The 26980-nt window shown below is 40.4% G+C and overlaps 1 protein-coding gene across 4 annotated transcripts; it reads right to left on the bottom strand.

The window, feature by feature from the left end:
* Positions 1-179: 179 nt before the first annotated feature.
* LOC137969695 (arginine kinase-like) lies at positions 180-26535 on the bottom strand. Of its 4 annotated transcripts, none has more exons than XM_068816032.1 (7): positions 26216-26535; positions 5419-6322; positions 4834-4994; positions 3545-3974; positions 2084-2336; positions 1218-1429; positions 180-752 (listed from the first exon to the last, which is right to left on the bottom strand). In XM_068816032.1, the coding sequence occupies exons 2-7, from the start codon at positions 6307-6309 to the stop codon at positions 585-587; spliced, it is 2115 nt and encodes a 704-aa protein (XP_068672133.1). In that variant the 5' UTR covers positions 6310-6322; positions 26216-26535; the 3' UTR covers positions 180-584. The 4 variants fall into 4 exon arrangements, with proteins under 4 accessions (XP_068672133.1, XP_068672132.1, XP_068672130.1 ...); XM_068816031.1 differs by lacking the exon at positions 26216-26535 and adding an exon at positions 22397-22712; XM_068816029.1 differs by lacking the exon at positions 26216-26535 and adding an exon at positions 20901-21103.
* Positions 26536-26980: the final 445 nt, after the last annotated feature.

Below are 26980 nucleotides of genomic sequence, written 5' to 3'. Positions count from 1 at the left end.
TTTTTGGCACAACCAAAGCATCTTTAATCTCATACGTCGATTTTTTTTCTGAAACCCTAGGGAAACACTTTACTCGCAGCCTATTTGGTCTTTGACTTGCGATAGTCACTTCAAACCGATTAAAGCACAGTTAACTATTCATGCTTACTGGAATCACATAAAAGCTTGAAGCACATAGATTTTTGAGTCTAAGCTTTGTTTTATTAGTTGCACAAACCACATTGCTTGTTCAGCAAGCTCACACCAACCGCGAATTATACGATAAAATAGATTATAAGTTTGTCGCAAAACCTCATACGGAATCTTTTCCCATGATCAATAGGAAATACAATCTCATTAACCATTCCGAAAAAGATAAAGCGAGACCAAGTAAAGGTTTTTTTGCTTTGTTAAGATAATTGTAGTTTGAAACACACTCTGTTCCCACTTTCTTTTAGCAGGATTAGCCTAACCCTCAGGCTAAATTCTATTGATCAAAAGACTTAATCTATATGTCACACTCCCCTAAAACAAGAATACAATAAGATCGATAGTCCTGTAAACTCTAGAATATTTTCTAGGAAGAGTTTTCGACTTAAAGTCTTTTATTTGGCGAGTGCTTCCTTTTCTATCTCCAAAAGTTTCTTGACTCCATTGTACATGTCCTGGACGCATTGTACCTCTGACAGACCCAAACGACGGCGGTTACTGATATCATAAACCCCAGCATCCTCTCCTGTTGACACGGAGTGTTCGCCGTGGATTCCGCGAGCCTGAAAAAAATAAAGAAAGGCGGGGCTGAGAAGATCAAGCAAGCAGATGATAGAACCCGCTCTACCAGCCCTCCTGTTCTACACACGCCGTAACACCATGATCACCTCTGATAAAGCAAAATCTGAATGACAGATGTCCAGGAAAATTAAGTTATGACACCTCAAGTATATGAGCCCTCCGCAGTGCGTAACCTTGCATTTTCGCCGAAGTAGAAAAGGCTAGGCCTCTGACTTAAACGTTTTTTTACGTTTATGTAAATAATAATAATAATAATAATAATAATAATAATAATAATAATAATAATAATAACACAACAATACATTCCTTTGTTCCATAATTTCGGCCCCATAACTTGAAAAGACCTACAATGTACCTCCATACGTTTTAAGGCGATAGAGTGGGATATTTACCTTAATAGTCTTTACAGAAGATAATGTGCGCACATGTGTAACTTTAATTCATACCTGAATATGGTATTCATCACAGATCTTCTTGAAGTCCGGATGCTCAGAAGCATGCGGGATTTTCACATGGACACTTGCTCGCATTCCAGTTCCAAGATTTGTTGGACAGGAGGACAGATATCCTCGTAACTCATCGTGTTGAAATCCGAGCTGTTTATCCAACTCATTGACCGCCGCACAGAGCCGACTGAATACAGACCCAATGTCGCTTCCTTTCAATAGACAAAAAGGGCTGGTTATTCAAATGAACTCTAACTTTCAATTCACTGATCATTTTACTTTCAAAGTGTTCCAGAACCGAGTTGCTGGAAGTAGAAGAAACAATTTGAAGCTCAAAGGTGTCTTTACTCAAGCAAGAAGACAGATTTTTAAACTCGCCAGCACAACTGTAATAGAGGTTTTTCCCCCCAGAATATCAAAGTTGTTCTAGCGAGAAGGAAAGGAAATCTCCGCAGGGATCTCCCCAATTATGTCCAGAACTTTAGACGTATAATTAAACTCAGTCGGGGTAAACCACCCTCAGCTGCGAGCAGAGCCCCTCTTCAACTCACCAGATCGAGGGCGATTTAAAAAAGGCTCTGCTGGCAGGGTGGTCTAAAAACTCGCTATAACCAGTTTGAATTTTAACTCCTGCAAAACGGCGGAAGAGCGGAAGTGACGTTACATTGACGTCATACCGAGCATGCATGATACATAATCGAAACCGCGGCCAAGAAGGGTAAGTAAAGTTAGGAGTTAAAATCTTTAAATCCAATTCAACACCGAACTAGTGAACATAACTTTTTCCGATGAATACTCGTTACTTCACTTCTATTGCTCGTTTTTTGAGGATTGTCATAGGGTTGAAATAAACGATTCAACTTCACCTTTCTCCATACTGATGATTCTAAGCTGATCTTCCTCGTTTACCCACACAAGGAAGGTTTTGTTTTCGTTATGGAAGATGCCACGCCCTTGAGGCCACATCTTGTTGATCCCAGCTGACTCCAAGAAGCGGTCACCTTTCTTGAACAGGAAGTGATCATTCACAAGTTGCATTCGCGTCTCCTCGCTCATGCCAGATAATGGATAATATTTGCCTGCCAAGTCGCCTGTCAAGGCTGTAAGGACACCAACAATCTGAAAAGGAAAGAAATCACTGACTGTTCAAATTAAGTTGTTTTTTTCCCTTTACATCTTAGTGTTGAACGCCGTGTGCTTTTTACGACCTATAAACGGCAAGTCCCTTATGTTACTGGGCAGAGAAGAGGTAAATCGTTTATTAACTGAAACACCTAGCAGTCGGTCGACAGACTGTGCTACATACATCAAATAATAAATTATATAAATATCTGGAGAGGAGAGCGGTTTTCGAATGAGTGTCGTAAAACCAAAACCAAAGTAATTACTTTGGCCAATCAAAAAAGACGGAGACAATCCAGTACAACAATCAAAACTCGAAGTAATTAAACGTAGCCGACTCAAAGCGCGGGAAAATGTGCACGCACGAGCCACGATTGGTTTTGGTTTCACTTCTGATTGGTTGAAAAAGTGGCGCGAGAACTTTGAACCAATCACTGAGTGAAGTAATCATAAACCAAAGTAATTATCTAATTACTTTCAACACTCAATTGAAAACCACTCTATACTAAGATGAATCCTGAGTTATTCTCAGAGTACCTCGAGTTTCCTCTCTTATGAAAATTGACTCCAACCTAATTTCAGCTGGCCTTGGTGCTATGTCCCGTTGTCATTCATGAAATGTTTTGCGGCCGTTAGAGGCGTCTTATATATGCTTTCGGCTGCCCCATCTCGAATCCGTAACCTTTTGATTCCCCAAAGTGATCGATATGTAAATTCTCTTCACAATTTCATGGAAATGTCAGTTAGACAGGTATTGAGAATGAAGATTATTATTAACTTCGAAGGTATCCTGATATAACGCTAAATTCTCATTACTACCCAGCAAAGAACTCTATGATGCTAGTTGCCAGAATCAACGTTTCGATCGTTAATTAAGACTTCAGGGTGAGTAATAGGGACATATTATAATTTGAATCTGGAGCCTTGTTGGGTGGATGCCTTACTGTCACTTTTTTTCCAAATTTAGTTTTCATGGATTTAATCGTTTAAAATTGTACTTTATTGTTATTTCCTTTGACTTCCAAGTTTTCACCTGTTAGAAGAGTGGATAAAAACCGATGAGAAGTTCACCACATTACTGCATGAACAATGATGGATGGCATTCTTTTTGACCGAGCTCAACCCTTAGCATAGGCATCGCTTCCTTGTTGCTCGAAAGAAGCCCGGAGTAAAGTTGGACTTAACTAACGGAAACTCACTCGTACCTTTTGTTCCACTTCAACTCTCTCTTTGTTGCCGATACTAGGTGGCAAACCATAACCCTTAAGATTTCTAGCCACGCGGATGCGAGTGGATCTGATGAACGCTCCATCTGGATCAAGGTTAGGAGCATCGACCTTGTCAGGATTCATGTCCGAGGTATGCTTATCCGTTAGTTTATAAGGAGCATGGTATTCCTCAATGACTGGATCAAAAATCTTGGCAAACAAGGTGTAGGCCTCTTGTTCAGTAGCATAAATGCCATTTGCAGAGTCGAGTTGCTCGACACCTGAGATGATCTGGTCCCAGAGATTAGAACCTCTAGCCGTCTTCTTGACTTTGAGCTCGTTGAAAAGGTCTTCTGTAAGGAACTTTTTCATGAGAGACTTGACCTCAGACCCATTGAGTGCCTCAGGAAATTTAGCCTGCTCCTTACTATAAAGACAAAACGGAATAACCATTATATTGAAACAATAATGATTCCTGACCCCCGAAAACGCTTATTCTTAACTTAATTATGTGGTAGAGTCATTGACCCATCAGTCAATATGGAAACCTGTCGACTGTAACAAAGACGATATAGCCTTGTCCATAATGATGAATGCTGATGGTGCCGTTTGCTGCGTGGCTATGGAATAACCGAGAAGGCCCTCAAAATCGACCTACTCCCAACTTGATATGATCAATGACTTCAGTCCACATGTTCCATCATGGAGGCTTACTCGATAATGCCACAGGAGCTCCTCATGGAGGCTACTCGATAACCCCACAGGAGCCCTCAAACGAGTTTTCAACTTAAGATAAAAGAAGCTATTCATATTCAAAGAGAAAACCTTCTTTGAATCAACAATTACATCATGTCAATCTAAAACTAGTATCCTTTTAATTCTCACATTGTCACGTTTTATGTACATTTCGTTGTTACTAGCATAATTAGCACTTTTTCCTACTTATAAATTCAACTTCTACGCTTTGTACATTAATCAACTGAAGATGACGGAAGTTTCTGTCGAAACATGCCTTACAAACTTAAACGTTTTGTCGTTTTCTTTAAACCCCACAGTTCTATTAAAATCTAGCCTTATGTGTTAACTATAATATAAACCATCACTTTTAATTGTTTTTCTTTGACGGTATTACTTTCCAAATTGAATGTGTAACCAGTTATGCGCAAATTAAGTGTCGTTGTGTACTGTCACGTCCAGGGGCACTTTCTCGACACTTAAACGTAGAATTAAACACAAACAAGAGAATAACCCTTACTAAATACAGTGTAAAGGCAAAACTAACTTACGCTATGGCGTCTTTCTCGATTTCCAAAAGTTTCTTGACTCCATTGTACATGTCCTGGACGCACTGCACCTCTGACAGACCCAAACGCCGACGGTTACTGATATCATAGACTCCCGCATCTGCTCCGGTAGATTCCGAGTGCTCGCCATGAATTCCGCGAGGCTAAAAGGCAAACGAAGAGATTTATTGTCACGAAAGACTAACAACATTAATGGCGAAGAAGTGGAATCTTTCTGATCATTGGTTGAGGTGATTAGATGGGTATGAAGCAATGCTTCCTTGCACCCCGGCTTTACTTGGACGTATTTTGTTTCTTGGTAGGTCTTGGCATCGTAAGCAGGTGACTGGAGAATGGAAGGGACCCTGGATCTCCCTCAAGAAGTGATTCCCATGCGATGGTATGGGAGACCTGAACATGTATATTGCATTCACCAATTTGCCCGCACGCCAACAGGCCTCATACAGGAATGAACAGTAAAAATCGATTTCAAAGTATATCATGGGGCCACCTTCTGCAGCAAGTAGCAACCACTGTCACAAAAACTTACGATGATTTGCAAAGCCCTTCAAACAAGACATCTCGTACCTGGATATGAAACTCATCACAGATCTTCTTGAAGTCCGGATGTACAGAGGCATGCGGGATTTTCACGTGAACACTTGCTCGCATTCCAGTTCCAAGATTGGTGGGACAGGAGGACAGATATCCATGTGGTTTGGTATGCTGAAAACCAAGTTGTTTGTCAATCTCATTGACCGCAACACAGAGACGTTTAAACACGGACAAGATGTCACTTCCCATTTCCATGCTAATAATGCGCAGTTGGTCTTCTTCGTTGACCCAGACCAAGAATGTCTTGTTCTTGTTATGGAATATACCTCTTCCCTCCGGCCATTCTTTGTTAACACCGGCTGACTCCAGAAAGCGATCACCTTTTTTAAATAAGAAGTGATCGTCGACAAGCTGCTGCCTCGTCTTCTCATCCATACCACTCAAAGGGTAGTACGTGCCGGCCAGATCGCCAGTCAGTGAATTCAACACTCCTACAATCTTCTTCTCCAGGTCAACCCTTTCTGCTTTGGACAAATTAGGGGTCAGGTTGAACCCTTTAAGATTGCGCGCAACGCGTATACGAGTTGAACGGATGAATCTCCCTTCCGGGTCCAAATCTGGAGCCTCTATTTTCTCGGGGTTCATGTCGGAGGTGTGACCATCCTTAAGCTTGTACGGGCTGTGGTATTCTTCGATGATTGGGTCGAGCAATTTGGCAAAAAGGGTATAGCTCTCCTCGTCTCCGGCATAAACCCCATTTGCTGAGTCCAGGTTTTCCAACCCTGATTTAATCAGATCTGTTAGAGTGTAACCATTTTTCGTCTTTTTGTCCTTCAGCTCATTGTAAACGTCTTCAGTTAAATACTTTTTTAGAAGCATCTTAGGGTTGCATTCCGGGCTTGAAAATTCTGGTGGCAACGACATCTTGCTAGGTGATCTGGAAATTAATTGTAAAAAAAACTAATCAGATAGATTATCCGGCATCGAGACGCTCTTCTTACATTGAAGTTATTATTTCATGCTTACCAAGACTAGCCTTGTCAGTTTTAATTGTTGCTTTGACGATTGATCATCACAAACGGTCCCAAACTTAAGTTTCACCGTTAAACCGCGTCCTCCTTAAATGAACACATGCAGGTTCAATGCCTCTAACTTGAAACATTTCTCTACGGTTCTCGATATTGCTATAAACAGTCGAGACGACATAACCTGCCTGAGAACTATTTGGATATCAGGTGTTTATTCTTCGTGCGTTACTATATAAAGTATCAAGTGAAGCTTTGATCCTCGGACTTATGAACGCAATTTTAGAAATTTTAGCAATTGCGTAGAGAAGCCTGAAAATTTCAGGACTTCAACGGGGTTTGAACCAGTGACCTCGCGATACCGGTGCAACGCTCTAACCAACTGAGCTATGAAGCCACTGACGTTGTAAGCTGGTCATTTGTAAGTTCAAACGTTACCGTGATGAATGAATCAACAACATTTGAACCCACAAATGACCTGCTAACCCAGCTCCCAACATCATTGGCAGGGTTAGAGCGTCGCACCGTTATCGGGAGGTCACGGGTTCAAACTCCGTTGCGTTCATAACTGCGAGGAACATAGCTTCACTTGATTTCATATCCGCAGTTTAATATATGATTCATTTCATATATCATTTCGTGTAATATACCAACTTAGCAAAGGCCTATTCGGAACAACAATGGTTGTTTTGTCCTCCGCCACTTTGGTCCGGTATATGAAAGTCTACCTTGAATTTTCGTTTCGTACGACAGAACCGCTGTATGAAAGCCTCCCCAAAAGATCCACTTGTTCCAGATATCATCTGTTCGTTCAAAATGAAATCATTTCGGCTTTGATAACCTACGGAGCTGAATGCCGATTTACTGCGAAAGGTTTTTCCTGTTACATATTTTTGTTACTGTTTGCAGTTGCCAAAGAAACCTAAACATGCCGAAGTTACTGGTTTAAATTACAGCATATATGTTGGAAAAACGAATGTCCGAACAACGGTTTATACTTCAATAGTCATTGTAACACACAGCAAATTCACACCCTCACATTCTCCATCGAATACAATCAGTTCTGAATTATGCACTATGAAATTAAATTCTTAAGGGCTCACAGACGGATTTTTCGCGCGTTGCTAAGGAAGTGAAATATTACTTCAGGTGACTGACGTCATCATATCGTGAGCTGACCAGAAAACTCACTCACCGACCTCAAAAAATTGATAACAATCTTCTAATTGGTCTGGATAAAAGCAGTGATGAAATTAATTTAAAGAAAAACACTACACTCCTGAGTTTTACAGACATGTTTCGGCAGTTGCCTTTGCCATCTTCAGTGTCAAATGAAAAATAAATTCCAGTGAAATATAAATACTAGAGAAATTACAATAATAATAGCAATAATTAAGACTATGACAATAGTAATTCAAAATTAAACCGAAAGTTTTAAATTAACATGTTTGACCTGTGCGTTGAGTGTTGGTACGGCATCTGAACCGGGCCTATACATGAGCCGGGCTGGCTCGTTTAGCCAAGATACCGGCACGTCTGAGAAAAAACCACTAAAAATCAAATTTGCGATTACATGCAAAAATCTCAGCCCGGTTGGCCGAGATCCCGGCATTACCATGCCTGAAAAAACCGGGCTGAGATTTTTCCATGTAATCGCGTTCACCGGGACAGCCCGGTTAGCCGGGCCAGCGATTTCTAACCACATCACTCCACTTTAGGACCCTTTAGAGCAAAATGGCCCCCCGGAATAGTCGTCTTTTTATGTTTGATTAAAAACTCATTATTAATTCATGAGCCTAACAGCTTATCAAAACATCGATAAAACGTCACGTGTATGAACCTTTATACTTGGTAATCTATGATCATTCTGAAAAACCAGGTGGCGGTTTTAATTTCAGTCCCAGGGGAGTGGGGGATGAATGTGTGAACGGATGACCGAGCAAACAAGGCAATTATCGCTTATTCTCAAATGAAACGATCGTTATATAAAGGTAAATTGCCTACTCAAACTCATTATGCTAAAAAAATATAGACAAGTCTCATATTTATAGGATCCCAGACATAGTCAATATTCGTTGTTTCGCTCTAAAACACAACAACCTGGCTTTTATGATCAAATGAACTGAGAAAAAAGCGTCCCTTTTGACCAACGAGTAAATTACGTGTTAAGTGGAACTATGACAACTATCAAAACATCATTTCCCGAAGAGCAGCCTAATGAGGATTTTTAGCTTTTTCATCTGGTGGATGAGTCGGAAAATCTGCAATCCGTCACCGGCATCCTTGCTATGCATTCGTACTGATCAACAAAATATAATAATTCATGTGAGGCAAAGAATCAGTTTTTCCGAAAAAGAAAAAGAAATTGTCGTTATTTTAGGGTCTATTCTACTTTAAAATCGATGCCTTATCTCTTCGCAGTGAGGCCAACTCGTATATCTTGACGATGCTGTGAACATCTGTGACATCGCTCAACAAAATCGAACGGATGTTGCCTTGACACTTCAAATCCGCTATTAAGACGAGGCATTACATCTAAACCTAAATTGCCTCTATTTCAGCTGCTTATACGTCTCGGCTACAGGGTTAGTTTTGTACTAAACGTCTTTTCGGTGCGAAGAAAATAATCCGCAGTCATGAGTGCGTGAGAGATCAAAATGGCGCGAAATAAAAAGATCGCTTTTCATCCTATGGCAGCAACATGTCGTTAAAACTTACGGTTGTACTTGAGCTTGTTGCTGGTTATTATCGCCTGTCTGATTGTTACTCTCTTGTTCGTTCCTAGCAGACTCAACTACGGGTGCAGGATTGGGTGAGTTAGGCTTGCTCGGCTTCGATTTTGACGGGAAGAGACCCATAGCTTGCAGATGAACGTGGAGCTCCAAATTTACATACTTATTTTTCCCGTTTAACGTGTAGTTTTATGCTGTCTCTTGGGACCAGCCATGCTCCATCTTAACCCTATTGCAACGGACTAGAACTGTGTGATCTTCATTTGTAAGACCGTTCTTATTCACGTGTTTAATACTTATGGAGCGAACTAAGCAAACTAAACACTCCAGTTTTTGTTGACAATTTTTTTTCCAAGCGCTTTATGGAAAAGTTTGTCATGCTGTTTGGATAACATTTTAATCTAATAGAAGTTTATGCAAATTCAAATCAGTGGTCCAAACTTTTGGTTTGAAAGACAAGAATTAGCGCTTTGTATTGAAAAACAATTGCACTATACTATTGACTGCTAGTTGCATAAGCGTGACCGGCTTAAGGTGGTTCAAACCGGTTTTAACGCTTTCAAGTAACATTATTATGGCCGTTTTTATACTTGAGACGCATAATTCGTCTGGGACGAACTTGGGCAAACATTTTTTCTACGTCCGTTAAATTCGTCTAGTATAAAGACGGGCACAAGACGCATTATGCGTCTGGACGAAGAATCTATTTTAGTGCGTCTTCGAAGACGCACTAAACTGGAAAGTTCGTCCAGACGCATTATGCGTCTAGTGCCCGTCTTTATACTAGACGAATTTAACAGACGCAGAAAAAATGTTTGCCCAAGTTCGTCCAAGACGAATTATGCGTCTCATATAGTTCGTCCCGTCTTTACACTAGACGGATAACATGAGAGACGCATAATTCGTCTGGACGGATTATGCGTCTCTAGTATAAAAACGGCCAATGAGGATTGGAACTACAACACTGTATCACATGACAGCGATGTTATGGTACCATATGAAACACCGATTATTTCCAAACAAGACGCGGTCATTTCTGTAAAGTAATACGGAAAAGCTCAGCAAAAAACACCCTTTATTTTGGCTTCAGTTACCCATATCTCAAAAACGAGCTCGGTGACCCCCATTTTTTATTGCTGGAAAGTGATCACAAGATCAAGATGAAACTTTCTTTAAAGTTTAAAATTCTGTACAGCAGATTAGAGCCACCTTAAATCTGTGAGTTTTGTGAAGGTGGCTTTGATTTGCAGTACATATTCTTTTAAAACTTTGCAGAAAGTTTCATCGTAATCTAGCTTAGTCTTCTGATCACTTTCCAGCAATAAAAAGTGGGGGTCACCGAGTTCCTATTTTATAAATGAGTAACTGAATCCAAAATAAAGGATGTTTTTGCTGGGCTTTTCCGTTGCCAAGGTTACTTATTACGTCACAAAAATGACCGTGTCTTGTTTGGAAATAATCGGTGTTTCATATGAACCATAACATTGCTGTTATGTGATATAGTGTTGTAGTGCCAATCATTTTAAAGAGAGTGTCTCTGCAAAGTGTTGAAAATGGTTTGAGCTACCATAAAACTCCGCAAAAGAAAGCATTAATTTGGTTCCAACGTTTTTTGCCTTGACTGTTAAAACATTTCATTTAGATGACGATGAGGTCATTTTGGCTGTTTGTGATTGGCTTTTGATGAGATCCTCTTGTCTGTTTGTGATTGGTTTCTTGTCAGCATATTGTGACTTTATTGAGCTACTCACACCCCTTCTTTTATCATTCTCAATGATGACGTAATTTGACTACCTGTCAAATCTGGTCTGAAGGGTTGCATATAACCACTCATGCCTACCAAGACTAGCCTTGTCAGTTTTAATTGTTGTGTTGATGATTGATCATCGCAAACAATGGAATGCAGCCCTGTTTTGACGACGGTCCCAAACTTAAGTTTCACCGTTAAACCGCGTACTCCTCAAAGGAACACATGCAGGTTCAATGCCCCCAACTTGAAAAAATTCTCTGCGGTTCTCGATATTGCTGTAAACAGTCGTAACGACATAACCTACCTGAGAACTGTTTGGACATCAGGAGTTTCTTCTTCGAGTGTTACTATATGAAGTATCAACGATAAAATGATAAATATGAAATCAAGTGAAGCTATATGATCCTGCAGCCGCAGTTGTTACTATGGACATAGCTACGTCACTGAGAGACCGATTAGTGCGCACGCTCATGTCCATCAATGTAGAAAGAGAGCGGCAAACAGCTGCAACTTCATTCAACATTCGCGAAAACAAAAGAAACGTTGATTGGTTGTTGTAGCAAAGTTTAAATGCTTTTAAACTCATTCTAAAGTGTAAATAACGCGTAAATAAAGTGTAATGAAGTGCAACATCGTTTGCCTGGGCCTATAGTGTGTTGAAAGTAGATCCGAAATAGGGTTTTCCGGATTCAGAAGTGAAATCAATGTACTTTTTGGTCTTAAAACCGATGCAGAATTTTTCCTTGTTTATTTATCCTTCAGAGAACAGTAGCACGTCACAATTATTCAAGATGGCGGAGCCCGCGAACAAAAATAGACGACTCTATAAGATATTAATTTTCGGATACAAACGCTTTCTTTGAAGAACTGTGAAAGAAATTTAACTGTAAAGGTTATTTCCTGTGATTTATAAATTATTATCTTCCTGGAGGGGACGATCCCTATAAAAGTCTCACCTTTAAGTTAATATGGAAAATTTCAGTGGAGGGCCTCTACACGTAAGAATGGAATTCTCGAGTCTCCAAATGGCTATAAAACTTTTTATTACACGACTAAAACAGTCCGAGGGTCAATAACTAAAATCAACCAAACACATAGCTTCATTTCGGGTCCCGCGAGGGCCGATATTTTCTCAGCATCGGACCGGGTATTGTCCCGAATGATTCCGCGTGATTCGGAACAACATTTCTTCTCTCTCAAATCAAGATGGTGAACAGTACAAACTACTTTTCTGTCAAAAATCAATGGAAAACTCATGAATGGATAGCTGACAAAGAAATGTCCTGTTTCGATCTTGAAATACTAACATTTTTGAAGACTCGAATAGTCACGGGTGAAGAAGCTGAAATGTCGAAATCCTCACCTTCGGGAGATAATACAATACAATACATACCGTTAATTGACCGCTCCCCATAGGGCCTTTTAGGGCCAATGAAAAAGTCAACGAAACAACAACAACAACTGTTAAGAATCCCAACTGGCCGGAGGCAAACCAGTTGGCTATTTACAAGTGCAGCTGGGAAGTTGAACCAGGGACTACCAGGAACAAATTCAACGAGTGATTAGAACGGGTCTTGAACCCGGGATCTCCGGATCTCAAGGCAACCGCCCTAATGACCGCTGAGCCACACTGCCTCCTGCCAGGAGGCAGTGTTTACACAAATGGTAGCAACAGCCTTGACAATAAAACTGAACGCGAAGTCAACAATAACAGCCAAGAGCGAAAACATTTCATTTCTGCACAAAGGTCAATCAGTGCACCGGGAAAACAACATTGATGAACTGAAGAACTTCAGTGTTTTGTGATAGCATAAACAAAACAAAACATCCAGAGGAAATGACAATGTTTGAACTTGACAAACTATTGTCAAAAATTTTCATTGATTTCCAAAAAGAAAATCGATTTTTTTCGATTAGAGATGTCCAACAAAGTACTTCAAAGGACTCACAAACCAATGGAAAGAGGACCCGAAGACCCATTTTTTACTGTACAGTGAAGCACAAAAGAAAATCCGACGACGACCGTCAACATCTGGTACAAGCGTACACCACTGGGTCTGAAAAATCAGCTTGAAAGATTGTCAGATGCGGTTTTTGTGGAGAGAGAACGACCTCGAAGCTGTCTTTGCTTGTGCAAATATTTCTTCCATCTTCAGGTTGCACATTTCAAATCATGAGAGGGCCGGCTCAAATAGTGAACGAGCTGGCTGCAAAGCTGACGAAGAATAATCATCATCGAAAGCGACCACGAAAATGAATCAAATCGGCACCTTAATCGCCTTTGATAAAGTTGATTTGCTGTGCCAACCACGGCGTTTCGACGTCTGGTTGCATCCTTCCAACAATCAGGACCCAAACAAGTAACAAAGTAGCGTCTAGCGTCTTTAATTCGAGCAATTTTTGCTCCGCTAGACGAACACACGAATCCCTCGGTCTCAGCAACTATGCAAAAAAAAAAAAAAAAAAGAAGGAAAAATCACGTGACTAAAATGGCGGGAAGTAGAAACAGGGAACCCTGCCGCAACACCCCGTCCCACTCGCAATCCAATGAAGCATTACGGTAACAATCAGGCGCAGGTTCCCGACGAAACTTATTCTAACAAATGAGTGTCAATATCAACGTCAAGTTAGATCCCTTTATCTTAATCAATGTCTTAGTCACGATCAAGATTTCCTGCTCCCTCTAATAGGCAGAATCTCTGTATAGGTCGCAACAATGGCTTAGAAGATCTGGTCTTAACTTCAACTGTGTGCACATCGGTAACAAAGAGCCTTGAACCTTGCAAACAGTCTCCGCCAGCCTTTGCTTTTAGACAGGAACACTGGGCACTGGGAAACTGCGTAGTCTCCCCTGCACACCCTGAAGTGTTCACCTTGACTGTAGTTCTTTTGTCTGTCTTCTTGTTTACCAACAGTTGGGGGCTTCATCTATCTTCGGTTCCCTCTACCTTCAGATGCTTGAACCCCGGTTGCCAAAGTAGTGATTCTTGGACCAGTCAATTCTCTTGGGACCAATTTCTTGCCGTTCTTGATAACACTGAACTTCACCCTTGTGTCTCTTGCTCTACCATACACAGGGACATTCTCTATTAGTGATTGTGCTACAATAACCTTGGAGAGTGCCTTCAAGTCAGGCTCCCTTCCATTTGATCTTTCCCGATACTACTTTGCAACCCTTCTCCATCTCCCTTGGAGGTGACCTGGCAAGCGATCATCGATGTGTCTCAAGTTAGTGGTACAATTAAGTTCACACGACTGTAATTCGACCATTGCCCAGCAACAGTTCTCTATCTTATCTGACAAATCCAGACATGCTGCGTTATCTTCAGCCCTTATCTGTGGCCCATCAGTAACGGACGATTTCAAAGCCTGAACTATCATAGCACTCTGTCCATTAGCTGTGCTCCAGCACCTCCAGGGGCAGCTGGCATCCATTTGGCAACCCACTGTAATTCTCAATCACTTCTTTGGCTACGCCGGGAGTAAAAGACATGAAGTAACTCATCTTTTCACTGTCAGACAAAAATTTGTTACATTCCACTTGGTCCCGAAAATGTGCTCTACACCGTAGGTACTTGGCAGGGTTGCCATGAAACGGAGCAGGCTCTGGTGGGGGCTGTGACAGTCTGAGTTCCATCCTTTCCCAGAAAGTCGTTTGAAGTTCACATAGTTCTCGGCTTGTCTGAACATCTCTCAAAGCATTCCTCGTAACAGCTCAACCAATATGCTCATCTGCACCTCGGTTAGCAGAACTCCAACTGATGTTAGCCTCAGGTTCTAACACTTGTGGGGGTGAAAGTTTAAACTCTGGCGCATCCGGATTCAAAGCACCCCTGGGCTAATTTGTTCCTGAGTTAACAGATGACTTCAATAGGCCTTCTTTCAGGGGCACCCAACGAATCTGTTCCTCACATTATCTGTTCCCCAGAGGAATCTTGCTGGCTGGCAAAAATACAGGTGTTTCGATGAGCTGGCTGGGAAATTTTGTTATTGATAGAGGTTTTGCCTGGGAATTACTGACTTTTTCTAGCATTTCAACCCGAGTAGAAACTCTGAAGACTGAGGACGACTAAAAAAAAAAAAAAAAAGAGAGAGAACCCCTTCCCTCTCCCAGAGAGTAGTCACAAACACACGACGGCTGGTCAGAGTGACTGCGCTTGGGGAAAAAACCTGTTTTGTCCCGGTTTTGTCGCTTTTGTTCGGTCGTTTTGGATCGAGGGATTTGAAAGCGCGCGGAATTCCTGGCTGGGAAAAATTTGATCAGCTGACTGGGAAACCAACCAATTTTATCTAGCTGGCTGGGAAATTTCTTCTGTGTCTTGCTGGGAAATAGGAACAGATAATGTTTTCCCAGCAACACTGAAAATCACCTGAAAATGCCTTAATAACATTTATTTTCATTAAATGGGGTATAATAATACATTTTACAACAAATTGGTCGTTGGGTGCCCCTGTTCTTTGGTAAATCTGTTATCTGGGTTAGCATTGTCATTATCAGGATCATCTGACCCTAGGTATTGCTCTTCGTCTTCTTTCGCTGCATCCTCATATACCTTGCCAACAGCCGCTGCGATGGCACATTCAGCCATTAACCTTGCTCTTTCTGCCTCCGTTTTGGCAGTTTCAACTTGATCAAGTTGAGCAACTCTCGCCTTTAATTCAGCTTTCTTAGCCTTAGTTTCCTGGGCTCTCGTTCTGGAGGAGGTACTACTTGTTCGCGAGGCTTTACTGTTTTTACTAGAGTTAATACTTGATTTGGTTGAGTTTCCTTTCCTTTCCAAGCAACGATGCGAAAACAAAAGCACGTGACTAAAATGGCGGGAAGTAGAAACAGGGTACCCAGCCGCAACAGTGTTTTTGATTTACTTTCCTCAGTGCTGCAGTTCGACTTTTTTTCTGTCAATTCCGTCATATTTTAAAAGTGATTTTGATGCTTAAGTTGTTAATTTTGGTAGATGTCTTCATTCTTCATCAAGCACTTTTCGTTGAGGTTTGACTTTTGCAAAAATTTTGAGTTCAATGAAGCGGAACGCTGGCTCTTTTGACAGTTAATAGTTTCTGTCACCGTTCACAGCTAAATCTGTTACAACAAATCTTATTGGTTGAATGTAAGCATCCCAAATTCATTCCAGCATTGTAATGGCTTACTAGCAAAAAAATAAAATAAAATTATCAGAGACTTTTGTTGCTTAAGAACAGAGCCATAGCACGGGAAAATTTGTGACTCATTTGAGCCTACGTTCACTAAAGTCTTTGCTGCACATAGTTTTCCCTAAATCTTCAGAATAGGAATTTTCAGAACTTTTAAATACAAGTTCCAGTCGTGCAATAAATCTCTTATTGACCAAGCTTGCTCCGGCCGAACTGGAAGTACGAACCTCGCTGCGCTTGGTCCGTACTGTGTACACCTCGGGCTGATATTCTCACAGTACGGCCCTCGCGCTTGGTCAATACGATAATTGCATTGATCTGATAATATGCATTCCGGCAGAGTGAAAAATGACCTTTTCACTTCTGGGATTTATAAAGCCTTAGATTCAAGTTTACCAGTTCTTGGGTAATGGAACCAGTTTGGGTAATGTGACCATCTGTGCCCAGATGACGGATGTTCGCAGTAGGCGGCTACTTTATATTGCGCTTGTTAGATCTCACCTTTCCTACGCCAGCGAGTGGGCGCCTCAAAGCTCTGGACGCGACCTTGCCCTCCTAGAGGGAGTTCAAAGAAGGGCCACAAAATTCATTCTGCGTGACTATGAACTACCTTACCGCCTTCGCCTTATAAAGCTTAATCTTCTTCCTATCTCTTACTGGCTTGAACTCAAGGACCTTCTTTTCTTTTTTAAGTGCAAACAGGGCAATTTCGACGTTGACATTTCTCAGTATTTAACCTTCTCGTCTCAACGCTCATCACGTACTCGTTCAAATCAGGTCAATATGCTTCTTCCTAATTTCTGTCGTACTTCTTTATTTAGAGCATCTTTCTTCAATCGTATTGTTTTCCTTTGGAATGGTCTTCCTTCTTCTATTCGTGATATCTCCTCTGTTTCGTCTTTTAAACATAACTTATTCTCGCACTACTTCTCTAAGCTTAACTCTGATTTCGACGTCGACCGTATGCGAACTTGGAAGACATTTTGTTCTAAATGCCGCTCGTATAATATAAATTGCTGTTCTTAGTGTTTTAATGCTTCATCAGTTTTTTGTGTGTGCGTGTTTCTAGCACTTGTTTTTTTGTCCTGTTTTTTTTTTTCTTGTCATTGTGAGGCTGATCTTTATATGGGACTTCGTGTCCTGTAGATCACGCCTTCAACTTTCTTTGTTGTAAAGTTGTAAAGTTTATAAATAAAGAAATAAATAGATAAATGAATGAAAGAAATCTGTATTAGAGGTGCGGGTTAAAGACGAAAGAGTGAAGTGATCATCGCAATTATCTGGACAAATCTTATAAACCCCTGAAAAATTCAGGAGGCTGCAACGCGATTCGAACTCGCAACCTCTGTGATGCCGGCCCAATGCTCCACCAATAAGAGACCAGTTTGTTGCAAATGGTCTATCTCTTATATCAACAGACTTAACTGATTAGAGTGTAATGAGAAGTGCTAGTTTTGTAGCCCATATGAACCATGTGAGCGTTGGCCCTACTAATGGAAATGGGCCCTAACAAGGACGGAGAAAAACCCACGACCTTCGGGTTAGATCACCGCTGCTCTACCGACTGAGCTACAAGGCCAACGTTTGTAAAAACGTCACCCTTCCTATTCTTGGTTTCAAAACTAAAAAATAAGGAATTATTAATCCCTTTGAGATTTTAGTTTAGTTAGTTATTAGAACAGCTGAAGACTTGTCTTTTCACAAATTTTCAGTTTGATAGGGTTCTTCGTCTCGTGGTAAAGCAAGGTTGAATTTCTAAGCTTTTGCGTGACACGATATTAAAATTGCGGTCGAGAATGCTATCACGTAGGTTAAAAATGTGACTTATCCGCTGAGATTTTGCAATCTGAACAGCCCTTGTATGAGAATAAGTACTCATATAGATGTTATGAGCCCTCAGAAGACGACTACTGGCTTTTTATAGCAAAACTCGAAGACATATGTTTTTGTTAACTTCCTGCCGCCATGTTTGTGTCCCTCATGGCGTCTCCATACAAATCCTTATAACTTTGAGTAGACAATTCTTCGAATATCTCTCGCACGAAAAATCGCACAGACCTGAACCTTTGCGAGACTATTTGAATGTTCATCTTCTTTTATCTCTGATTTTTGACTTTATTTGTTGAATGGCTTTGATGATGGTGTGACAGTGAAAACCGGCAATTTCGTATATCATACTTCAAATTAAAACGATAAAATGTTTTTGATACTGTGGAGATTGGGGAAGAGAGAGAGATAACAATTGACTCCAGGTGGTCCCGTGACTACCACTACCACGGCAAATAGTAAGAAAATAGGGCGCTTGATCAGGCCACGTTTTCGAGCCACAGACAGCAACCGGAAGTGAACATTTCGCATGCCAGGACAGTACGTAGTGTGTCCCAGACTCTTAAGCTAATCGTTTCTAATAGAGAAAAGATACTTAACCATATAAATGTTGGTATAAGAAGCAATGTTTAAAGAGAAAAAAGCATACTTCCGGGTGCCGTCCGTGGCTCTGATTGCGTGACGTTGATTGATTCCGTGATTCTGATTGCGTGACTGGAGTTATGTAATAGGACACGATAAAATAACATCCATTTAACGTTACAATCAGTTGAATCTGCATACGTTGGCTCACTAAAGCCTCACATAACTATAACAGTCTTGATCATTGCACCGTTACTTTCCTAATAACACATTTTCCCGAAATTCTAGGAGCTCTGTTACATACGATTTTCTCAGACGTAATTTCATAATTGCGAAAGTCTTAAAAATAAGTTTTTTTAAGTTGAAAACAGAAACGGAGGATTTAACAATTTGAATACAATTGCCCCTGGCGTTCCATTAATCACGAAATGTTGAATAAGTAAACAAACAATTTCAAAAAGGGACTTTACTAATTTTATGCTAACCACTCCTCTTCGCTTGATGGATAATGGTCATAATGGAAATCCGACAATGGGAGATCAAAACAAAGCACTACTGAACACGATGTACCTCTTCTTTACATACTGTGCTCTCTGTTTCAATAAATAATCACTTCGAGTTGATCCTGTCAGCCTTAATTTATTCAGCATTTGAAGTAGTTTCCGACACAAGATAAATAAATGATTCTGAAAAGCAAAAATTTATGCCAAAGACTTTAAAACATCTGAGACGATCAGAAGTTTTGAAGAGAGCTCTTGGTGAATAAAGCCGAGTCATTTTCGAAGTGATTAAACTAAATTTACTTTACAATAACAAACTGTTGACAAATGCTGTGCTCATTATATCTGGAGCGTGACGACTGAATTTTCGTAAAGCGGCAAATGGCGATGGCAAAATATGACTTCAACCAATAAAAAGCATTGGGATGCAAAATTTACGACCAGTAGGCAAACCTATACATTAATATCAATCGAGCTTCGACGAAAGTTTGAAGAAAGTGCTGAGCTATTTGCTTGTATTTTCCTTCACAACCAAACTGAGTATCATTTGCCATGAGTGAAATAGCCGGACAACTGAATTTCCGTTTCGTACGACAGAACGGCTGTATGAACGCCTCCCCAAAAGATTCACTTGTTCCAGAAATCATTTTTTCGTTTAAAATGAAATGATTTGGCTTTGAAATCCTTCAGAGTTCGATACCGCTTTACTGTGAAAGTTTTCCGGTGTTATTTTTGTGTTATTGTTCGCGGTTGCCAAAGAAACCTAAACATGCCAAAGTTACTAGTTTAAATTACAGCATATATGTTGGAAAAACGAATGTCCCAACAACAGTTTCTACTTCAGTAGTCATTATAACACACAGCAAATTCACACCCTGACATTCTCCATCGATTGCGGTCATATTTGAATTATGCACTATGAAATGAAACTCTTAAAACCATTTTGCTAACAAGAGGTAAATTATTCAGACAACTGATGTCCTTGCTTCTCGAGATTGATTTAATTTAACTTAATTGTCACGCTATAGATATATACAAATATATTTACGACACCTTATGAAGTCACTTAGGCGATGGTATAAAAATTACGCAGAAATAAAACTATGTAAAAAACATATAGGCCCAGCGATTTTCCCTTTCTCTATGGAAGACCTAAGACACAGTTCGTGACGTGAAAAGTACAAAAATCGTGAGTTGACTCATGGCGCCATAACATTTCCATTTTATGCTTTGAAATTGCCTACACAAACTCATGACGCTAAAAGATATGGACAAGTCTTATATTTATAGGATTCCAGACATAGATAGTCAATATTCTTGTTTTTGCTCAAACACACAACAACCTGGCTTTTATGATCAAGAAGCGTCCCTTTTGACCAACGAGCAAATTACGTCTTAAATGGAACTATCAAAACATCATTTCCCGAAGAGCAGCCTAAAGAGGATTTTTAGCTTTTTCATCGGGTGGATGAGTCGGAAAATCTGCAATCCGTCACCGGCATCGTTGCTATGCATTCGTACTGAACGACAAAACACAATATTTCATATGAGATAAAGAATTAGTTTTTCCGAAAAAAAAGAAGAAGAAATAATCGTTATTTTAGGGTCTATTCTATTTTAAAATCGATGCCTTCTCTTTTTGCGGTGAGGACAACACACATATCGTGACGATGCTGTCAAGAAATCTGTGCATTCAAGTATGCCCTGGTCACGATGATAGTAATCTAAGACTTCAAATCCGCTGTTGAGCCGAGACATTACATCTAAACCTAAATTGCCTCTCTCTCTCAGTTGTTTATCCCCCTCGGCTCCAAGGTTAGCATTCTACTAAATTACTTGCTTTTGCGAAGAAAATAATACGCAGTCATGGGTGCGTGAGAGATCAAAACGGCGCGAAATAAAAAGATCGCTTTTCATCCTATGGCAGCAACATGTCGTTAAAACTTACGGTTGTGCTTGAGCTTGTTGCTGGTTATTATCTCCTGTCTGATTGTTGCTCTCTGGTTCGTTCGAAGCAGACCCAACTACGGGTGCAGAATCGGGTGAGTTTGGCTTGCTCGGCTTCGATTTTGACGGGAAGAGACCCATAGCTAGCAGACGAAGGTGACGCTCCAAATTTACATACAGCTATTCTATATTTATTTCTCCTCTTCGATGAATCTGATTGTTAATTAACTCTGGGGTGGGTTGATTGGACTAAAGGTGACGTGATCAATATTCGGTCACGACAGAAAAGTTTAATCCTTTTTCTTGTTCAGTAAAAAATCCCCACAGGGAAATAGTGCGGCTTTTCGTTCGTTCTGATTGCTTAACTCGGAGGGAATTATTCGGAAGCGTTCGTCTCCGAGCACGGCGAGCAGCTGAAGAGAAAAAATTATGTACCGCAATGCGCAATGCATCTTATTGGTCATTTTATTTAATTTATGCATTTAGGGACAAAGCCCGTGGAGTCTTACACAGGGCTGTAGACCTCCAAGGATCAGAAGAATAGACTATACAACACACAGACCACATAATTTATCTCCATGCCTTTCTCTTTGCAAATAGTGTGTGGGTTCTTTTACGTCCCACAGCCTTATAATTACGAACATTGAAGGGTTGTAAGACGCGGCCTACGGTTTGTCGCCCTCATCCGAGAAGACTAGAGCTTATTTCAAGACCCTGGGTATTATTCCCGACGGAGGTTTGATCCCGAGACCACCGGCATAACAGCAGTCCGATGGTCGACGGCACGTTCGGCTTGTGTAGCCAACTTCAACTTCAATTTTAACATTTAATTCACACAACGTAAATGACCTAAATATATCATTTTATGTAATAAGCGTACGAGCAAATACTGAAAGCACTCTGTACATCTCGACAGGAAAAAGTTTGGAGAGTACGTGAACAGTTGCAGTTGCTATTGAGTTGGCCACTGTCGTGTTGTTGACTATAGATAGAGAGTATACATAATCAAAACAAAACGACGAAGAGTGGACATTGTAATATATATAACTCACAGCTGGGGCACAAACACCTGCACATCAACACCCAAGTTTACTCCATAAATACGCATACGCGCAAACTGAATAACGAACAATAATATCAATACATGAATTTCTTACGAAAGAAGGCACATTGTGGTGTATTCGTGAACTATCTATCTTGCACAAATTATCGATGAATTCTTTCATGAATTATCTGCCGACGCATTTATTATGGCAGCAAGAGAGATGCCACTGGCTGCATCTTATTATTCAGGGAAGAAAGTTCGTATTGTTAATTAATTATTCATTAAAACAGGTCCACTGAGAATTTTCAGATGTTCCGGGAGTGCTGGGGAAGTTTCCCAGTCTTGTGCTAGTTCCTATCTTACGTGAATCTGCGATAATATCACAGCACAAGATGATAATACTACACGAATAGTCAATCACCTCAACGTCGTTTGAAGCGGTGAATTATTACCTTCACTCCGGACAATAATGAGTAATTGCTTTCTCTCTTTGTATCCAATATTCTTGTTTTCTGATAGATGTGAGGAATGAGGTGCTCCTCGATACAATCAGATCTGACGGGGATTTAGCTTCTAACCATTACAACACAGTGCAAAAAATATAATCCGGTTCCAGTCTCCCTGTTAACGGTTCACATACGATCGTCTAAATGACAATATTCTGCCTTTTAATTGCATCTCTAATGATTACATTTGTCTTCAGCTTATGGTATTTTAAGACAGAGCACAATAGCAAGGCATGATGTAGGAGACCTTAAACAACAGATTCATATATTTGACCCTTTCAGACGTCATTTCAGAGGACAGACCCCTTACATTTTGAAAACACTTAAATACTTATATTTGACCTTCAATATAAGTCAGATAAGCCAGTGGAGATGAAAGATTACTTAGGAAGAAAATTAAAATAATGCGTCACGCACGGACCTACAGGTTACGCATGTCACTTAAAACAGTTGCATTCTCAGACAAAATACCTTGAGACAGCTTACAGATCTTCTTCTACACTTTTAAAATGTTGAGTAACAACGTTTTGGTATCAAACCAGTCACCTTTGCACCCCTTATTGTTACTCTGAGTAATGTAATTATGTTCTCAGTAGATCCTGCGACCCAACATTTTAGAGATCTTTAGAGGGTACAGGGAAGTGAGATATTCTTCAAGAAGATTGTTGGACGTTGAGGCAATCATTCTGTTCACGATTCAAAGACCTAAGACACTGTTCGTGACGTGAAAAGTACAAAAATCGTGAGTTGACTCATGGCGCCATAACATTTCCATTTAAGGTCCTTATTTTACGAGGGTAACACATGACAGTGAACTAGAGTTTCTGATAAACATGTGGCCCTCGGTTCGCACCTTTTACCCCCCCCCCCCCCCCTCCGTTAACGCTCCGTTTTGCGCGTATTCAAAGCTACAGCTACACGGATCAGATGAAAGTCGAAACAGATGTCGATAGAATCAGACGGGGATCGAATTGGGACCTTCAGCTCGAGCTGAGAAGGCCGGTAGGCCAGGCCGCGCACTAACCGACTGAGCTACCCCTGAAAGAAAGAAACCGTATGGCGTTCGTATTTTTTTCTTCATTGGACAATAGAGGTTTTGCTGACGGCCTATCGCAATTGGTTTCCAAATAAACTGCTATGCTGCGTCGGTGGAGGACAGGAGCCCATAAAAAGCAGCAACCTCGTTCCCAGGGTCTCTCTTCTCTGCCGCCATTAACGACAATAGAGGCAGAGAAGAGAGACCCTCGGAACGAGGTTGAAACATGAGAACTACAGTAGCAACCCCGTCGTTGAGACAATGGAGGCAGAGAAGAGAGACTGCGAACGAGTTTGCTACAGAAGGTCTATGTAAAGGCGTTTTTACAGATCAAGCTATTTTTAGACTAGTTCTTAAGGAAAATTTGGCTTGCACTCAATCCTATGGGTAATAATATCTAATGCAAGACTTGTGATTAGATGGAAAGGTCTGGTTTCGCGGGAAAATCATTCTGAGAAGAGGATGCTACGGTAGCTTATACTTTGTTCGAAGGATTTTGGCCGATTTCCTTTAAAGTTCCCTTTAGGATCACGGATCCACTTTTGTTAAAAGGTAAAAAAAGATTCAAGCACTGTCAATATTTAGCAATTATTCCCCGAAGGCGAATAATTGTTTTAGTATAAATACACAGGTGATTATTTCAAAAAGAAAAAAAAAACATTTCAACGCGAAATCATCTTCCTTTACAGTGGCAAAACGACTACTGGCAGCCATTTTGTCCCGTCGAGGTGATTATCGGCTGATCATCCGAGATAGCGAGCCAATGAGAGCACGCGTTTTTGTATAAACACCTGTGTATTTATACTAAAATAATAATAATCAATCAAATAGAAAAGTAAGAAAGAAAATCTGTAAAAGTCTGGGCTTAACTAAGTGTCACATACTTCTTTAAATAGAAATGTCTTTAAGTGTCACTTAAAAGTATTTAAGTTCGGGGCCATTCTAACTGTCAATGGAAGTTTATTCTATTTGGATGGACCACAAAAAGCGAATGCTCGATCAACGAAAGTCTTGCATTTGGTTCGAGGCACCTCTAACAAAGAAAGGTCATTGGATCTCAAAGAGCTTCTGGTTGATGCCTTTTTCCTGATGAGATCACAGATATAACGTGGAGCAATACCATTTAATGCTTTGAAAACAAGTAATAGTATATTAAACTCGATCCGAAGCTCTACGGCTAACCAGAGAAGATCTTTTAAATAAGGTGAGATGTGATTAAATTTGGGCACTAGACAGATGACTCTTGCTGCGGCATTGAGGACTTTTTGAAGCCGATCCACTGCAGCTGATATTTTGGAAGTCCAGTCCAGAAAGGAGACAGTTGCAATAATCCAAGTGAGATGTTTAAAAAAGCATGAATTAATATTTTGGTGGCCTCAGTGGAAAGAAATTTACTAATTTGTGTAATGTTGTACAGACCCTTAAAGGCTTTGTTACAAATGGTCCCAATGTGAATATCCATCGCCATCTGCTCATCAAACACGAAATATGTGAGCGTTTCACTGAGCTCATATACACAGTGCAAAAAGTATTAATCATTCAATTTCAATATAATTGATAATGCCATTAACACAATTCTATTCGCATCAACTCAATACCATCGTCTCAAATGGAAAAAGCATCCATAGCCCCTAGAGTGTGGGGTAATTCTGCGTCGGCAGCTCCCCCTCTCCACCTCCCCAAAATCACGTACGATCATTCGGATTTATCGAGTTAATTCGCAAAAATACTTTTTACCACAATTGCTTGTAATCTCGCAATCTGATTGGCTAATTTGTCGTTGTCGATAAGAGTCTAGACAACGCTGCTTGCGTCAATTTGTCACGCAATGTAATAGCCCATCAGAAACGCCCATTTTGGGAAATAAACCAATCATGTTGCGAGAAAGTTATAGACAATGCTTGCTCTTTCTTTGTATCATGATTTTGGTCACGCTCTGGAATAAAAACTTTCTTGGCGTTGAAAAACAAATCGAAAGTGGTTCAGCGTTGTCTGTACTCTTATCACCGCGACAACGATATTCGTCATGACCGTGGTCAAAATTTGTTGGGGACTCACTCGGCTGCACCTCTCGAGTCCACAAAATTTTAACCACTGTAATGACGAATATCGTTGTCGATAAGAGTACAGACAACGCTGAACAACTTACGAAGTAGCAAGCAAATACAACTTAGTGACATGTCCGTTACGAATTGCAGAAACATGCCCTCTGCACTATATTTGCAACATACATTTTGCGATATTTTGAGAACTGTTGGCATTCGAAAATAACCTCAAGCAGCTCACCGTGGGCAATAAATTAGAGGGGAAATGATATAAGGTACTACGTCAAGAGAAGGTCAAATATTTTAAAAAATTCCTTGAGAGTTCCGGAAGTGGCCTTCAGCTTAACACAGGCAAAATCAACGCAAATATAGTGGGTTTCGTTAAGGTCATCAAATACTGACACAAAAAAATTAAAACGCTGTTAGATTCTTTCTTTTCATAAAGGTATAGGACTCTCTAAATAATAAATTCATTTGCACGTTTTCTGTTCGATCTTGACATGGTGTGTTCACTAAAGCATTCAGTTTTTATCAAGGCTATTGCGTGACTTCAAAATTCACAGGAACTGCAGGATGCTGTTGTTTGCTTTTGATTTTTCATTCTTTGCCAACTCAGAATGTCTCCCCTGATCAGATAGGTTGAGTAACATTAAAGTATTCTAACTATATCAAAATTTTACCAACCTGCTGTATAGAAGACAAAAACCAAAAACCGGCTCGGAAACCTCTCCAGACCAAGTCTCTCAGGAAGAGTGATTAGAATGGCAGTGGGCCTGCGTTTTTATTGGAGAGCCACTTGTTCGTCCCATTTGTTTTATCTCCAGGCCGCTCTGTTTTTCACTTGAAGAGGGGTTGGTCTGGTATGGTTCGCGCCATGATTTTTCTATGACAAAACACTTAATTCCTGTTTGTCTATTAGGCGAATAATTTCTTTAGATGTTGGAGACTTTCAAGATGAATAACAGATTCTAAATGTTGCGGATTTTTTGAAATACTTTTGTAATGCATGCTATGTAGAAATTGATCTCTCAAATTGATCCCAGCAGGTTTATCTGGAGGCGAATCTCGTCAATCTCTGTTAGTTGTTTAAGCGGATTTTTAACAGATCATAGCGAATTGAGGAAAGGAGTTTTCTTGGTTATCTCTTTTTGACTCATTTCGAGGCAGCACCGTAGATAAGAAAGCAGGTCTTTTTGGCAGTCAAACTCAGATGGAGCACTTTGGTATGCGATGCTCCCAAGGGAATTGAAAGAGCAAAGATAATCCGCCGTACTTTTAGGGATCGGTCAGTGATTTTCGTTTCCTTTAATTTATTTCAAACTTTCCAGTCGTTTTGGAACCTCGTTTTCAGCCCTTCCCCTTCAAGTTGCGTGAGCTCAAAACCCTTTCAAGGTGCTCACGATGTTAAGATTGGCCTTTCCAGTTTTCAACGTCGTTCATTATATTGTA

This window comes from Montipora foliosa, chromosome 9 (assembly GCF_036669935.1).
Source record: "Montipora foliosa isolate CH-2021 chromosome 9, ASM3666993v2, whole genome shotgun sequence".
Lineage (NCBI taxonomy): Eukaryota > Metazoa > Cnidaria > Anthozoa > Scleractinia > Acroporidae > Montipora > Montipora foliosa.
Note: the sequence above shows the minus strand (reverse complement) of the source record. Positions and strands in the feature narration are given on the sequence as shown.

What these genes read in the sequence shown, in the direction of transcription:
- LOC137969695 (XM_068816029.1), bottom strand. Translation starts at nt 21,040, where the DNA reads ATGGGTCTCTTCCCGTCAAAATCGAAGCCGAGCAAGCCAAACTCACCC. An exon ending in CAACAAGCTCAAGCACAACC is followed by an intron (nt 6,323 to 20,900) that starts GTAAGTTTTAAC and finishes ATTAATTTCCAG; the next exon opens with ATCACCTAGCAAGATGTCGT. An exon ending in GTGATGAATACCATATTCAG is followed by an intron (nt 753 to 1,217) that starts GTATGAATTAAA and finishes TATTTTTTTCAG; the next exon opens with GCTCGCGGAATCCACGGCGA.